Here is a 15,785-nt window from a genome sequence, read left to right on the forward strand (position 1 = left end):
ACCTGCCCCCTCCTCCCCCCACCCCCCCCAGTGTCTTGTATCCATTGGTTATGTTTATATGCATGCATACAAGTCCTTCGGTTGATCTCTTATAGCACGCCCCCCAACCTCACCTGCCTTCCCACTGTAGTTTGGCAGTCTGTTCAATGGTTCTTTACCTCTATATCTATTTTTTCCCCATTTCTTTTCTTTAAAAAATCTTGCAACTGCAGACTAGAAATAAACATATAATAACAAAAAATGTTTGAGTCCCAATTTCAATGTCCAACAGTTCTGAGACCCAGTTTCAATGTCAAATAGTTCCTTATGTGTACATGTCAGCAATGATATCTGGATGATGGACAGATGGTGGCAATGCAGGTCCGACCCTCTCTGGTTTGGTCCTGGGCAACCTGCATCGACGCACAGCTGCTGACTGCTAGCGTGGCAAGGCGTTGTCAGCGTCTTCCATCTCTGGACTGTTTCTCCTCTTGTCTTCATGGTTGGAGCAGACCTGACAACTCCTCTTTATTGCAGGAATCCACATGGTCTTGGAGTAGTTTTCTGAAAATATACATATATTTTCATATATTTCCAATATATCTTAATTGTACACTGCCTTTCTGGAATTCTGAGCAGCCTAGAAGGTATGCTCCTGATTGGGAGTAGAAGAAAGAAATTCAAACTGTCACATCAAGTAAACATGACTTTGCAGAAAGAAATATGTGTGAATTTAGGCTGTCAATGAGACAAATAAATCATTTTGTGGTTTTTTGAAGAGAGCATTGGATTTAGGAAATATGGAGATGAGAAAATTTAAACCAACATTTGTTTTATTTTTTAATAAAAGAACTTTGAACTATATCAGGGATGTATAGTTGCTGGGGTTTTTATTTCTTTTGCTTAGCAAAATCTTAAATCAAATTAAAAGGAAAACAGTTGTATAGACTAATATACTCTTTTGTTGTGTTAAATGGGAGAAGAAGGTAGAGAACCACATTATGGAACATTTATCTGATCAGAGCTGTGTTTTCCCAGTCCATGAAAACATCCTTACCCAATTTAACTTTTATTAATAGCCTACTCTCAAATTAAACATAAATTGCTGCTGTCAGGATTCTCATCGTCTAGTTGGAGAAAACTATAGTCAAATAATTGGCATGAAAAAATGAAGTAGTATTAAAAATAAAAATTTGTCATCACTTAATGGAGAAGAATTTTTGGAGGAGCCCAAGGGAGGAAGATTAGAAGAATGACCCTGAATATTTGCAAGAGACTTCTCCGTGGGGATTGAATAGAACTTCTCATCAGTCTTTTTATTTTACTATTTATTTATTTGGAGAGAGAGGGTGAAGGCTGTGTTAAATGTGTAATCACAAGCCTTGCCTTTTCTTTTCATTCGTCTGTAAAGCATAATTCACCGTGGAATCTTATGACCACGGCCTTCATGGGGAAGGGTCATTCTCCTTGAGCAGCCTCTGCTGAACAGGCAGCATGGGACAGGTGTTTGAAGATCACAAGAGAGGAAAGGAATACCCAGCCATGAGGATTAGCTGAATCTTAGGTGTCAGTGGGCCGCCATCCATCAGCCAGATGGCCTTCACACCACCGCGATCCAATCATGCTTTGGAAATCATGCTAGCTGACCTATTTTCCCCTTCCCATCTCTGGCTGATTCCTGTTTTCTAAGCTCCTGGTCAGCGGGGTATTTTGAAGGCTCCTTAACACATATGAGCCATTCTGTTCTCAGAGCAGAACCCACGTTGTTTTGTTCTGTGCCTCATTAAAGCATGAAACTCTTTTATAAACTTTAGCTCTCCTGAAAAACTAAATGCTCTACTGCAAACCTCTCTCAGTTGGAACTTCCTTTTTACCTGACTCTCCTCTCCATCTGTGTTTTGACTTTAAACCCCGCTATGGAGCCATTTCAAACTAAACTGGTAAAGCTTTAGAAAGGGCTCCTGGTACAGTTAAAAAGAACATTGACTTTGAAATGCAATAGACCTAAGATGAATTTTAAAATGAAACAAACGAAAGAAAGGAATGAGGCACAGATTTTGAATTCAGGATCTTTCCATCTCATTGGGGAGTTCAATTCTGTACACACATAATTAATATACAAATGAGACAATGGCACATGTCATAAGTTCAGGTAAAATATTAGATGAGTTAGAGGAAGAAGCGATGTTTTCAGCTAAGAAGGAAAGGATTTATTGAGTAAGTAGCATTTGAGACAGAGCTTTGTAAGATGTAAAGGATATTATCTTTTGTTTTTACTCAAATCATAATGATTACATAGGCTGCCCCGGCTAGTGTGGCTCAGTTGGTTAAGCATCACCCTGTATACCAGAGGGTCATGGGTTCAATTCCAGGTTGTGGGCTTAATTCTCAGTGCGGGGTGTGCAGAAGGCAACCCATTAATGTTTCTCTCTCTTGCTCTCTCACTAAAATCAATAAAAACATTTTTTTAAAAGATACTGAATTTAAAAAAAAAAAGAATTCATAGACCATTTGCAACCTAGACTGCTTTGCCCATGTTTTCTCAAATTTTCTAAGTTGAAGCATTAAGCGGTTGTTTTCTCCCCCACTATAGTGTTCCTTTTCTAAAACCAAGAAAATATATTACTGAGAAATATAAAAGTAAAGATTCCTCTCATTTTTTAAATGCTTTCTTTCCCACTATTCATATAAGGCAACAGGGTATGGATTAAGAACCTGTCTCGATAAAAGCTAGAAAAAAAGATCAAGTATACCTGGTGCTGTGCTAATAGAACTTTTACATGTTTATCTATTAAACTTCAAGGCAACCTAACAGGGTAGTACTTTTAATTTGGTATTTTTATCTGTACCTTAAAAACAAGTACTCAGATTTCAAAGTAACGCAGAAAGTCATTTAATTCTAAGTAGCAAAGTTAAAATTTGAATCCAGATCTCACCAATTCTAATATCCATGCTACTTTCTTTCTTGGACTTTTCTTTTTTTCTTTTTCTTTTAGCTCATTTCTCACAACTCTCCTTTATTTTTAAAAAAACATGTAATAAAACACACTAATTCTTCTATAATCAAACAGTATAGAAATAACTAATGCAAAATTTCCCAATCCCTAACCCTACCCTTCAGAATTAGCAATTTTTAAAATGTGTTCTATATCCTTACAGATATTTTCCCTTCTTCAATATATCTGTTACATATAAAAAGATTATCCTAATTTACAGTCTTTCAATGGTGTGTAAAAATTCCTGTTTCTGCATTATCAATACTGAATGTTTTCTTTCTGTTCTCTTGTCTATTTGATAGATGAAAGAATGCTATATCTGCTTTAATTTGCATTTCTTAAGTTATAAGTGAGTTAGACTGTCCCCAAATCAAAACTATTTTCTCTACAAACAATCCCATTTGAATTTGTAGTAATCCCAGAATGGTGATATTTTAAAATAAAAATCTAGATAAACAAGTAGATACTCCATTTATTATCCTTATGTGCCCTTAAAAAGTAAAGAAACTTCTAGTTAATTAACTATAACATTTAATGTCATAATTCAATTAAGGAGATCCCTAATGTGTTTTGGAATTTTAATGGGTCTTATTATTACCAGATGTCTCATTTATGTTAAATAAGTATTTTTAGTAGTCTGCAGAAAAGAAAACAAGTATTCAATTCATCCATTGTTTCAACCAGTATTTGTCGTGTTTCCATGTGCCAGGCAGGGTGTTTAGGTGCGTGAGTTGCAGAAATAAGATAAATACAGTCTTTTATCTCAAACAGTTTAGTCTTGTGCAGAAAATAAATATCTCAGAAAGTTTAGGCTGGAGGGAACAAATAGCTAACTCTAAGAGGGTAAAACAAGAAGTAAACTTATTAGCTCTTATTAGAAGACTGCTGAGGATGAGGCCGGGCTTCAGGTTTGTTCGATCTAGTGGCCCACTTCTTTCCATCAGGGAACCAGTTCTTTTCATCTCTGTCTTTGTTGTCATTCACAATGCCAGCTTCATCCCAAGACTGGTTCCCTCTTGCTTGTGGGATGGCTGGCCATGCTATTTTGAGCTTCATGCTTTCTTGTTTATTTGGGATGCCTGGGGACTTCAGTTCTTTTAAGATCAGGAAGGACTTTTCCAGAAATTTCCAGCAGACCTCTGTTTGTGTCTCATTGACTAGAAATAGAACATATACCTATTCCTGACAAAATCATTGGCCAATGAATGGGATTAACCTTAAGGCAGTCAGGCCTCTTGGAACAGAAAGTAGGGATCAGCTTTTTCTAAGGCATATCTGTGAGCAATAGAGATAGATATGTACCTGGCGGTGGGAGGGTGCGGCGAGTAGGGGGGTATGCCCTTCTACTGGAAAGGAAGAAAATAGGAATGCCTTGGAGAGGAAACAGTACCCACTGAGATAATAAATCAAGCAACTATGATTGAGCATCTGTATGGTTCAGGTCACTGTGAGTAAAGAATGACATCGGTGCCATTTTTCTTTTCAATGTCTTCTAGGATCAGAGCGGCCCCGAACCTGTGAGTAGTGAGGAAGACGGTAGTCTCGAAGTTGGTGCTAAACAATTGCCTGAAAATGAAAGCTCCAAGTTGGTGAGAATCCTGGGTGGTTTTCATGCAGTGTTCTCTTTAACGATGTATTATTTATGTTTGTGCCACTTTGAAAAGGACCAACTGTTAACGTTTGCTTCTTTTTTTTTTTTTATTTTAATGAATCTTTATTGTTCAGATTACAATTGTTTCTCCTTTTTCCCCACATATCTCCCCACCACCCAGTTCCTACCCCCCCTCTTCCCTTACCTCCCCCCGCGCTGTCCTTATCCATAGGTGTATGATTTTTGTCCAGTCTCTTCCCATACTCCCCACACAGACACCCCTTTCCCCCTGAGAATTATCAATCCACTCCCATTCTATGCCTCTGATTCTATTAAGTTCACCAGTTTATTCTGTTCCTCAGATTTTTAATTCACTTGACTTTTAGATTCACTTGTTGATATATATGTATTTGTTGTTCATAATTTTTATCTTTCTTCTTCTTTTTCCTCTTTTTAAAGAATACCTTTCAGCATTTCATATAATGCTGGTTTGGTGGTGATGAACTCCTTTAGCTTTTTCTTATCTGTGAAGCTCTTTATCTGCCCTTCAATTCTGAATGATAACTTTGCTGGGTAGAGTAGTCTTGGTTGTAGGTTCTTGCTATTCATCACTTTGAATATTTCTTGCCACTCCCGTCTGGCCTGCATGGTTTCTGTTGAGAAATTAGCTGATAATCGTATGGGAGCTCCCTTGTAGGTAACTAACTGTTTTTCTCTTGCTGCTCGTAAGATTCTCTCTTTGTCTTTTGCTCTTGGCATTTTAATTATGATGTGTCTTGGTGTGGTCCTCTTTGGATCCCTTTTGTTTGGGGTTCTGTGCGCTTCCTGGACTCGTAAGTCTATTTCTTTCATCAGGTGGGGGAAGTTTTCGTTCATTATTTCTTCAAATAGGTTTTCAGCATCTTGCTCTCTCTCTTCTTCTGGTACCCCCATAATTCTGATGTTGGTTCGCTTGAAGTTGTCCCAGAGACTTCTTACACTATCTTCAACTTTCTGAATTCTCTTCTCTTCATGCTTCTCTGGAGGAGTGTCCTTGGCCTCTTTGTATTCCAAATCTTTAAGTTGATTCTTGCAATCCTCTAGTCTGCTTTTGGGTCTCTGTATAATATTTTTTATCTCAGTCAGTGTATGTTTAATTTCTAGTTGGTCCTTTTTCATATCCTCAAGGGTCTCATTGAATTTATCGGCCTTTTCCATGAAATTCTTGAAAAACCTTATAACCGTGGTTTTGAACTCTATGTCCAGTCGCTTATTCTCCTCCATTTCTTTGGTTTGTGATCTGTTTCCTTGCCTTCTCATATTCTCTGCTTCCCTGAGTTGGTAGGGTAGTTTTGTCTACTAGGTGTCCTATTGGTTCAACGGGTCAGCCTCCCAGTTACTTGAGGTGGACACTCTTGGTGTACCCTTGTGTACTGTGTGTTCCCCAGCAGGAGCTACAGCAAGGGCTAGTTTTCTCCTTCTTTGCTTGGGCGGTTTTGGAGCAGTCTGGAGCTGTAGTTGGTTAAGCTGCCACAGAACAGGCCATTTATATGCAAAAGCCGCTGTGTGGAGCCTGGGCGGGTTTGTAGAATGTGCGGGGCGGGGCCTCAGGGCGGGGCGGGGTCTCAGGGCGTCACTAGGCTGGGGCGTGGCCAACGGCAATGGCTGCCGTCAGCCGTCTTTGCCTTTCCCGTTTCCAAGTCCCTGCGCCCCGCGCACCAGCGCAGTAAACAATGATTGCTGGGCGCACCTCTGCAAAAAAGTCACTCTCACTTTCCGACCCGATGGCCGAGAGTCCAGCTTCTCCCCGTAGGTGCCTGGGTCCCCCGAGTGTCCCCAGAAACTGGATTTCAGAGTGATCGGGAGCTTGTCTCCCTGCGGGTTGAAGAAAAGCCGCGCACCCAGCCGCCCGCCGGCCCGAGTGCCTCCGTACCTCAGCTTTTCAGCGATTGTGCTCCTTTCTCTTCTCAGCTGTAAATCTTCCACTCAGCCAGCTTTCCCGTGGTTCTGGGTGGTAGACGTTTTTGTCTTTTAGTTGTGTTTTTGAAATTGTTGTGTGAGGCAGCAGATTAGTTGTTTAACTATGCCGCCATCTAACGTTTGCTTCTTTAGGAATCTTAATCTGAGCCATTCCATATAGTGAGCAATTCATTCACTCCAAAGAATAACATACATATTCTCCCACCTTCTTCACACTTGAACTACGCTGTCTGGAGCTAAAGAAGCAATCTCTCTTATAAGTTTGTGGGGTTTTTTTTTAATATTGGGTATCTTCAAGCATAAGCATAAGTCTGTGCTGAATTAATCCTATAAGCATAGAAAGAGAAGTTGATTTTATTTCATTGATTCATAGGAAGATATACTCAAACTCACCCAGGGACTAGAGTATTAGGAAAAGGCAGTTTTAGAGAACTCTTTCTGTGTCCTAATGTTCAATATTTCATTTAGTGTTATTGAACTTCTGTGTACTAGGCATTTCCTGATCCTTGTAATGTAGATGCAGAAAACTTTCTTTTACACATGAGCAAACCGAGGGTTGATGGTAACTAACTTGCCAGAGGATGTTGTAGACCTGGAGATGGGTCCCGTCTGGTTGGACTCCCATGCCCTTGCTCGTAACCTACCTTTGTGTTTGGCAGCCTGGCACTTCCAGGGTTACATTTCAAGTTCTAGAAAGAAATATGGGCTTTTTTTCTCTGTGTTCCAACATGTTAAATAAATGGCCTAAATAATCATCCAGTGATGCTTGGATCCAGGCTTGGGGGGTTGCACTTTAAAGCACTCTGCACTACTGCCTCTCAGAGAGGCATTCTCCAAAGATATACAAATGGCCAATAAACACATGAAAAGATACTCAACCTCATTAACCATTCGAGAAGTGCACATCCAAACCAGAATGAGTTTCTAGTTCACACCTCCTAGGATGGCTCTAATAAAAAAGATAATAACAAGCACTGTCAAGGATGTGGAGAAATTGGAGCTCTCATATCTTGCTGGTAGGAAAGTGGTACAGCCAGTTTGGAAAACAGTTTGCAGTATTATTTAATAGCTAGTCATTATGTACCTATCACAGTAGTAGGCACTTTAAAATATTACCTCATTTACCTGACAAAAAATAATATGCCATGTGATGTCTGATACAGGTTCAGTTTATCATTTTGACTGCTTAAAAATGATTCCTAAATGCTGATATCCAGGTTTGGAAAAACAATTTAAAATGCATTTCTGATGATCATAAGCTTCTTGTTAGGCCTTCTGGACTGGAATTCTCGGGTGTATATCCTGCTTATTTTTAAAACAAAGCCCTGAACTGTGTGCTCAAAATCTATTATTACCTCCCGTTGGCACTCCATCAAGAGCTGCAGGATTCTTGCGAGCAGACATCACTGTGTGATACTTATTTTCTGTTTCAGATCCAGTAGGAAAACTGCATTTATAGCAAGAGTTAGGAAGTTCCCGTAGGAGCATGAGAGAATGTGTCTGAGTCAGCATTGGCCTCTCCTTTGCAACAGTATGCAAATTGCCAGTGGCTGAGTTCAAGTCCATTCAGATATGCCGCATTTTTCACAGCTCATTGTACTTCATATCTTGTATTTCTGAAAATCACCTGAGATTTGCCTACATGATAAATTTCTCTTTCCTGGTCATAAAAAAAGATAGTAGATTTACAGTCAAGTCTACTTCCTTTACGAAAAGTCATGAGAGAAAAGCTTTTGGCTTTTTCTTCCATTCTCTTCCCCTCTGCATTGTAAATGAAGATAACATAGAGCCCAGTCCCCGTGGCTCAGCATCTCTCATCACTGATGTTTCTATCTCTCTCTCCCCTCTCCCTTCCTCTCTGAAATCAATACAAATATATATACTTTTAAAAGATAACAGAGAGAGCAAGGGGAGCAGGTAAGGTAATCTCATGAACTGAAACACAGCAGAACTATAGGTGCATATTTTAAATGTAGATTCACACCTTTGATGTTCCCTAATTTACTTTCACTCCCAGCCACTCTGGAGACTGGTTATTCAACTTGAAATTCAACTTGCCGAGAAGGAAACTATTGCTTATCAGATTTTTTCTAAATTGAGAAAGCCACCTTACTGTCCTAATTAATTAGCACGAAGGGCCCAGAGGAGGAGGAATATGCCAGCTCAGAGCCCAGAACTCGGACTTTCTTACCTGTCTCCAGTGCCCTGGCCCCTGTATCCAGAGCTTCTTAGAAAGAGTGGTGCCCAGGCACTGCTCTTGGAGTCTGCAAAGTTTTCACTTCCCTGGGGAAACCTTATTTGCTGACATAATTTTAAGATCCTGTCATCTAAAACCTAGGTTGATTATTTTATCTTCCAAAGGGAGCAGAACTTAGGCAAGTGTGTATTGAAGGCCTGTTGTGTCCCGGGCACTGTGCTGGCCACGGGTCAAATCCCAGTAAACAGCACACACAGGTCTTACCTTGAGGGAGCTTTCAGAACTGCCGAGGATAATGGCCGCTGATGCTTTTGGAGCTTTTACTCCAAAAGGCATCCATCTAAATGTATTAATTCATATTTAGATGACTGTCTCTAACCCTACTTTATGGGTAGGAAACTGAGGCACAGAGACACTGAAGTCATAAGGGTCACTGCAGGATTTGAATCCAACTCTAGATAAGTCATAGTGCTGATGATGCTATTGAAGGGGAAGTTACGGGGCCGTGAGAGCTTTTGCTAATGGACTTTCACCTAATCCACGTGGTTAGATGAATGCCTGGAAATTAAGCTGGGACTGACACAGGTAAAGGTTGTTGCCTTGTTTCTAGTGTAATCAGAGACTACAAAGGACCTAAATCAACAGTAGACCATTTGTGTTTGTTGTTCATCTGATAAGCAAATTTGTTTTTAATCGTTAAATTTGAGTATTTTGGGGCTGAGCACTCTCTTAAGTTGCTGTCTTATACTCAGTGCACTTCTTTCATCTACATTTAGCTCCCTTAGGCCTGCCCCCTGCAAGTTTGTTCTCCTGATGGATCTTTTCTGGGGTCCACTTCATTTTCATCAGAGGCCCGGTGCTGCCGAGAGGTCTCTGCGTGTCTGCATGAGTCTGTTCTGCTGCAGACCTGCGTCCTCAGCATGGTGGGAGGGTGGCTGCCACCGCTCCTCAGCCCGGCTGCCAGGAGGAGGCTGACTAGCTTCCCCAGGGTCCACTTTGGAAAAACCACAGGATGTTCTTGTGTGGCTCAGCTAGGACCAATTACTGTGGCCAGCCAGACAGGGTGTTTTGATGACCCAGCTTTGGGACAGAAGTCAATGAGCTTCGGTGGTGATGATTATGCTCCCATTATTATGTATTATGTAGACAATTCCCAGTGTTGCTTTTTATGTCCACCCATCTGAAGCTGCTTCTCTTGATCAGAGTAATTTGCCTGGCCCACAAAGCATTTTCTTTCAGGAGCTCACCGTACCGTGCTGAGGATTATCACATAATGCACACAGAAGGGCCGATCCGTTTGTTTCGCGATGGGGTGATCTTTCCACACTGCTTCCTCAGTCTTCTTATTTAGAGGTCCTCTGTGCAAAGTCAACACCTTAGCATGTCCCAGGACCTCAGCTTTGAAGATGCTACGAGCTCCCTTGATGCAGTAGTTGGGAGATCAGCAAGTTCCAAATTTAGGTTTAAATACAAAGAAAGTGACTCACCTAAGGTCACTGCAGTGGCTAGTGCCATTTGTTTCTGTTCCTGTACAGGCGCAAAATAAGCAGCATGACTTGTTCTGACCTAATGTCAAATCGAAAATGGAATCACTGTGTTGAGGCTGAGTCCTAAGACTCTTGTGTGCTTGGGGAGAGGTGAGCAGCACTTTCCATTTCTCATGTGATTTATCCCTGGGTTTAGGGCAGGGGCTCTGGAGCAGGACTTGTCTGGGTTAAGCTCTGGCTCGGCAATACCTTAGCCTTTCTGGGCCTCGATTACGTCAACTCTAAAATGAAGATGATAGTAGTACCTAACACAGGCCTATGGTGGACATCCACATCTGAAATGTGTACCGTTCGAGCTCAGCGGCCACGGTCAGGGCTCAATAAGTCTTAACTGTCGTTATTATCATCATTGCTGTTGTGTACCAGCTCCATCCTTTGGCCCAGAGGTTCAAGTGTAATCAGTAGAAGAAATAGGACAGTGTGTTGGACCACATGCTTTTCAGACTTCCTCATCTTGTTCTTCCACCTTTTTGAGGACAAGATAAGAGAAAGGGAAGGGGACTAACACTTCTCAGGCTCCTTCACATATGTATCCTTGAGTGAACTTCAAAGTTTCCATAATTATTTCTCTAACATCTGTTTCACCAGACATGTAAATGTCGTAAGTGCCAGGCTCTGTTAGTGTTTCACTGCCAGCACAGAGTAGATGCTCAATAAGCACGTGTTGAATTCAACTTTGTTTACAGTCCCTTGTTCAGGTAGCTGTTATTGAAATCTTATTATTGTAAAAAAAAAAAATGAAGGTTTCCAAGACTGCTACTGCTAGTAAGTAGTGAAACCAATCTGAACCCAGATTTTTCTGGCAGCTATTCCAGCACCCTTTCCTTTTATTTACAAGTGCAAGTGATGAGGATAAATTAAACCAAATTAATAGCATGTCTATGTGATATGGAAATTGCATTTTTAAATCTTTCCGTGGGGAAGTCAGCTCCTTTGTCCCACTGCTGGCTAATCTGGGTGTAAACAGAGGGAGACTTGCAGACCTGCCGTGTCATTTTCAAATAGAGGCTCCTTTGCTCTTCTGAAGGCCGTTCAATCCACACTGGCAGGAATAACGCCAATGGTTTCCATTTATAAGGCAGTTTAGAACTTCTATTCTAAAAATTCCTGTGTGTACCATTTATTAACCTTCTCATGTTTTTCTCCTCTCTTTTCAACTGTGGTCCTTTAAAGGATCACTTTCCCTGTGTACCCTTCCTTTCATGACTGGCTCTGAAGTCCACTCAAGGGAATTAAGATTTAAGTTACCAAACTTTGATTCATTCAGCACAAGCCCTTTATGAAGTTCATATTCTATTCCACTGTATGTTGAAGAAACAGATAAGATAAACAAATAAAATAAAAGTCAATCATATTAGTATAGTATATGGGAGTCAGACACTTAAAAATACAATATGAATGTTGCAAAAATAGTGATAAAATAAACTGGTCATGCTGTGGAAGGGCATCACCCAGGGATCCAGTGAAGAATTATGGGGTAATTTTATAATTTAGTTTATGTCATTCAGTCTGTTTAGGAGCAAAGTTGTAAAAAAATAAAAAGGCCAGGGTTGGGGGGAGAAGTTCTAGGTTCTTTCTCCCATTTCAAGGAAATAAGAGGGAATTTAAATGAGATATAGTTCCTCCTAAAAAGTAAGTTACAAGTTTTCAGTTAAGGGTAGTCACAATCATCCAGGGGTCCTAGGCTGCGGTCTCAGGATATTACATGGTGGAGTTAAATCTCTCAGCTTGTAAACTGATGAACAAAAACAGATCCAGAGACAGAGAAGCATTGGTCAGACTGTCAAACCTCAGAGGGAAGGCAGGGAAGGGTTGGGGGGAGGGGGAGAGATCACCCAAAGGACTTGTATGCATGCATATAAGCCTAACTAATGGACACAGACACCAGGGGGTGAGGGCATGAGTGGAGGAGTGGGGGTCAATCGGGGGATAAGAACACATATGTAATACCTTAATAAGGAAAAATAAATAAATAAATAAAAATCTCTCAGGTTGTAAACCAATAGGGTATTGACAAGATGGCATGAGATTCTTACCTAATCTAGTAATGATAAATGGCTGGGCATAACCTGATTATTATCTACTGTATTATTAAAAATTTCATGGGAATGTGTTGAAGAAAGGGTATGTCAAGATGCCCCAAAAAGAAACTAGGATGAGGGGTGGAGGTGGGGGTAAGAGGTCAGAATCAGCATTCCCCAAAGGAGAAAGTGTCCTGTCTGAGTAATTGTTTTCAGCAACCCTATAGTAGAGTTAGGAAATGGATTTATCATAGGTTGATCCATTCATTATCATCATTAGCATCTGTATTAAATATTTGTTCATTACCAGGTGCCATGCTAAGTGTTTTTCTTGTATTGCTCCATTTAATCCTTTTAGCATCCAATTTCCCCCCATTTTTTCAATGAGGAAGCTGAGGCTCTCAAAGGTCAGATATAACCTGCTCACGGTTGCAGAACTCTTAAGTTGGGGAACTAGGGTCACAGAATCCTATCCCCCCATTCTAGAAGTTATGCTTCTCATCTTCAGATCACTTGCCTGCCTGCCATCTAGGTTGCTCTTAGATATTTGCCAAAGGCCGGAATAAACCCATCCTCTCTCCTATCCAGATCAGTCTCTCTTCGTGTTCCCTGCCCTGTCCAGACCAAGCGCAGGGCTCCGTGCCTTAAAGAAAACTATCAGATGAACATTTCCCCTGTAAACTTGCCTGTAAAAAAGGATGGGACATGGTGGGAGGCTGACATAAACAGCCTTGTCCACTTATCATTGTCATCATTTATTTCAATTCATTTCCCTTTAGCTATGCATCGGTTTCCCATATCCCATAAGTTATGATAGTTTGCTTCTCTCCTAAGTCTGGACTCTGCACTCCTCTATGGGGTTCAGGACTAACTTATCTTTGTATCCCCCAGTGTCTTTAATGAATGTTTTGTGCTGTTTGTTTGTTTGTTTGTTTTTTGCCTCTAATCGGATATCTTAAGGGGTGGGTATCTTCTAATATCAAGATTTGGACTCTAGGGATTACTGGTGTGATAGACTAAGAAAAAAACTGGTCGAAATAACCACCAAGGATATCTGATAGGCTTACTGCCTGACAGATCTGAAAGGGTGAACGCATTTGGAAATGACAAGCTTGTGTTTATTTCCAAGACTTAGTCCAGATGGATGAACAGAACTTCTATGCCCGGTGTGTTGGTCATTTTTGTAGGAGAATGAAGCCCTGTTAAACCGTGCTTCACACCCAAAATTAGAAAGAACACTTGAGCCCTACAGTGCTGCTAACTGCTGGTATCTCTCCCTTTCAGGAAGATGTGGTGGCAGATCCGCAGAAGGTGATGGAGTGCCCAACCGACAACGTACGTAACTTTCACTTTAGGTTTTGCTCCGCAGGGATGGTGTGCATTATAAACAGGTTCCAGAAGGAGGTGATTGCAATGAAATCCCACCCTTTCTTACTCGACAGGAAGTTGTAGATAGTATGGCTTACAGCCTAGAAGTCAACCCACAACTGTGTCACCGATTCTGTGCAAGGTGTGTGGAAATATCCTCTGTACATCTCCCGGGACCTACACACCAAGGAGGTGTTTAAAACTGAGGCGTGCTCCAAAACACATTTGCACCATGTCTTACATGATGTCATAAATAAAAATGTGAAATGAGAGAACTTGTCATTTTATAACCTTTAGTATTCCTTATATTTTGAGTTTCACTTCTCTTAAAAACTATAAACTTCTGTCAAATTTGTGTCCTTTGTTGCTATTGAGTATTTTCTTGTTTAAGTCCTGATTCTCATGTCTGTGTGCTAGTTTATACTTTTGTGCTACTAAAATTTTCTATTGCTATATTAATTACTTTTATGTTTAAAAAACTTTGGATGATAGAGCTTACAGAAAATACGCGATATTTCAAATCTTGCCAAAGAAAATGCCTTTGAAAAGTCCTCCAAAATCAGATGCTAAAAACCTAAATAAAAACAAATAGGTATATGGAAAAAAACAAATAACCAAATTCAGTTCAACTGAAAACCTGTAAGCAATTATTTTTTTAAAGTATAGAATCACATTTTTTTACTTATGTATTTGCAAACACTATGTATGTGTTAAGACTTTATTTACTGCCACCTAGCTCAAGGCACAGATCAAACATCTCTGAAATTTTACAGCTCGCCTTTCTTCTTCTTGCTGAAAAATGAGCACTTTTAAGGCATTATCCTTTGGGGAAGTGATTACAAGCCTTTTTCTGTGGCTGCAGAAGAGAACCGGCCCAGAGATCAGTGGGCAACATCTGCAGCGAGCCCATCAGCTCATTACAAAGAACTTCCCAAACAGCCGAGCTGTGCCAAGCCAGAATGAGCTTCCTTGTGGAAGTGGAATTTTCCATCCCTGAAGGTTTTCCATCAGAAGCTGGCTGATAGTTTATTAATATATTATCAAAGGACATAAAAGAAATTCATAGCTATTATTAACTGAATTCCTAAGTTGTTCCTGGCACAGTGTTAGACTTATTTATGTAGTTCTCTCTTTAATCTTCAAAAGAACCTGGCAAAGTATGGCAGTATCGCCACCAATTTACAGATGAGGAAGTTTGGGGGTAAGGAGATTAAGTGACTTGCCTGTGGCCACCAACAAACATAGCAATTCAGATATTCTTTCGGGTTATAAATTTTTTTCTCTATTATGAAGTCCTGATAAAGTGTAGACCCTTTCCCCAGAAAAATACCGATAAGTATAATTTTGATACAATTACGGTTGGTTTTATAGTTTCCAGAATTCCTTCTTAGAAACCCATTTATTCTGGGTTAAAAATCCAATGTTTAACTTTAAGAAATAAGTCTCTCAACTTAGAAAGAAAGAAAGAAAGAAAGAAAGAAAGAAAGAAGAAAGAAAGAAAAGAAAGAAAAAAAGAAAGAAAGAAAGAAAGAAAGAGGGAGGGAGGGAGGGAGGGAGGGAGGGAGGGAGGGAGGGAGGGAGGGAGGAAGGAAGGAAGGAAGGAAGGAAGGAAGGAAGGAAGGAAGGAAGGAAGGAAGGAAGGAAGGAAGGAAGGAAAAAGAGAAAGAGAACTGTGCTTGGGCTCCACACCCCTAGGCACCAAATCACTTGGGGATTCCAGTATTCATAAATTTTAAAAGCTCCCTAGCAGTTCCTATTATGAAGTACTGGTTTAGTTAGGTTGGATGACTTTTAAGTCCATTCCTGCTCTCATATTTGAATATAGTAACATTCAACAGCAAATCCAATCTTTTTGACCTTTCATCCTTAGTAGTTTGGTTTTGTGTCAGTAGGTGAGTCCCGGGAGCATATGGTTCATCTATCACCACACCTTCCAACAAGAGGTCTGCTTCTAAATATACTTGTTTGGATGTTTTCCTTGGTTTCTATGGACTGTTTCCTGTGGGTTGTTTTTTTTTTTCTTAATTGAATTCAATTCTACCAATATATATCGGAAACCTATTATGCACAATGAAAGGGGATGATACATGGAACTGGGATAGAAAGGTGAAGAACATACATCCCCTG

At 40.3% G+C, this 15,785-nt stretch overlaps 1 protein-coding gene across 1 annotated transcript in view; it reads left to right on the plus strand.

The window, feature by feature from the left end:
- PATJ (PATJ crumbs cell polarity complex component) overlaps window positions 1-15,785 on the plus strand; it is a 316,022-nt gene that overhangs the window by 223,924 nt on the left and 76,313 nt on the right. Inside the window, exons 31-32 of the mRNA XM_028142315.2 lie at window positions 4,472-4,564; window positions 13,575-13,625. Of these exons, the coding sequence (XP_027998116.2) occupies window positions 4,472-4,564; window positions 13,575-13,625 (144 nt within the window). The remainder of the gene's footprint in view (window positions 1-4,471; window positions 4,565-13,574; window positions 13,626-15,785) is intronic.

Source organism: Eptesicus fuscus, chromosome 9 (assembly GCF_027574615.1).
Source record: "Eptesicus fuscus isolate TK198812 chromosome 9, DD_ASM_mEF_20220401, whole genome shotgun sequence".
NCBI lineage: Eukaryota > Metazoa > Chordata > Mammalia > Chiroptera > Vespertilionidae > Eptesicus > Eptesicus fuscus.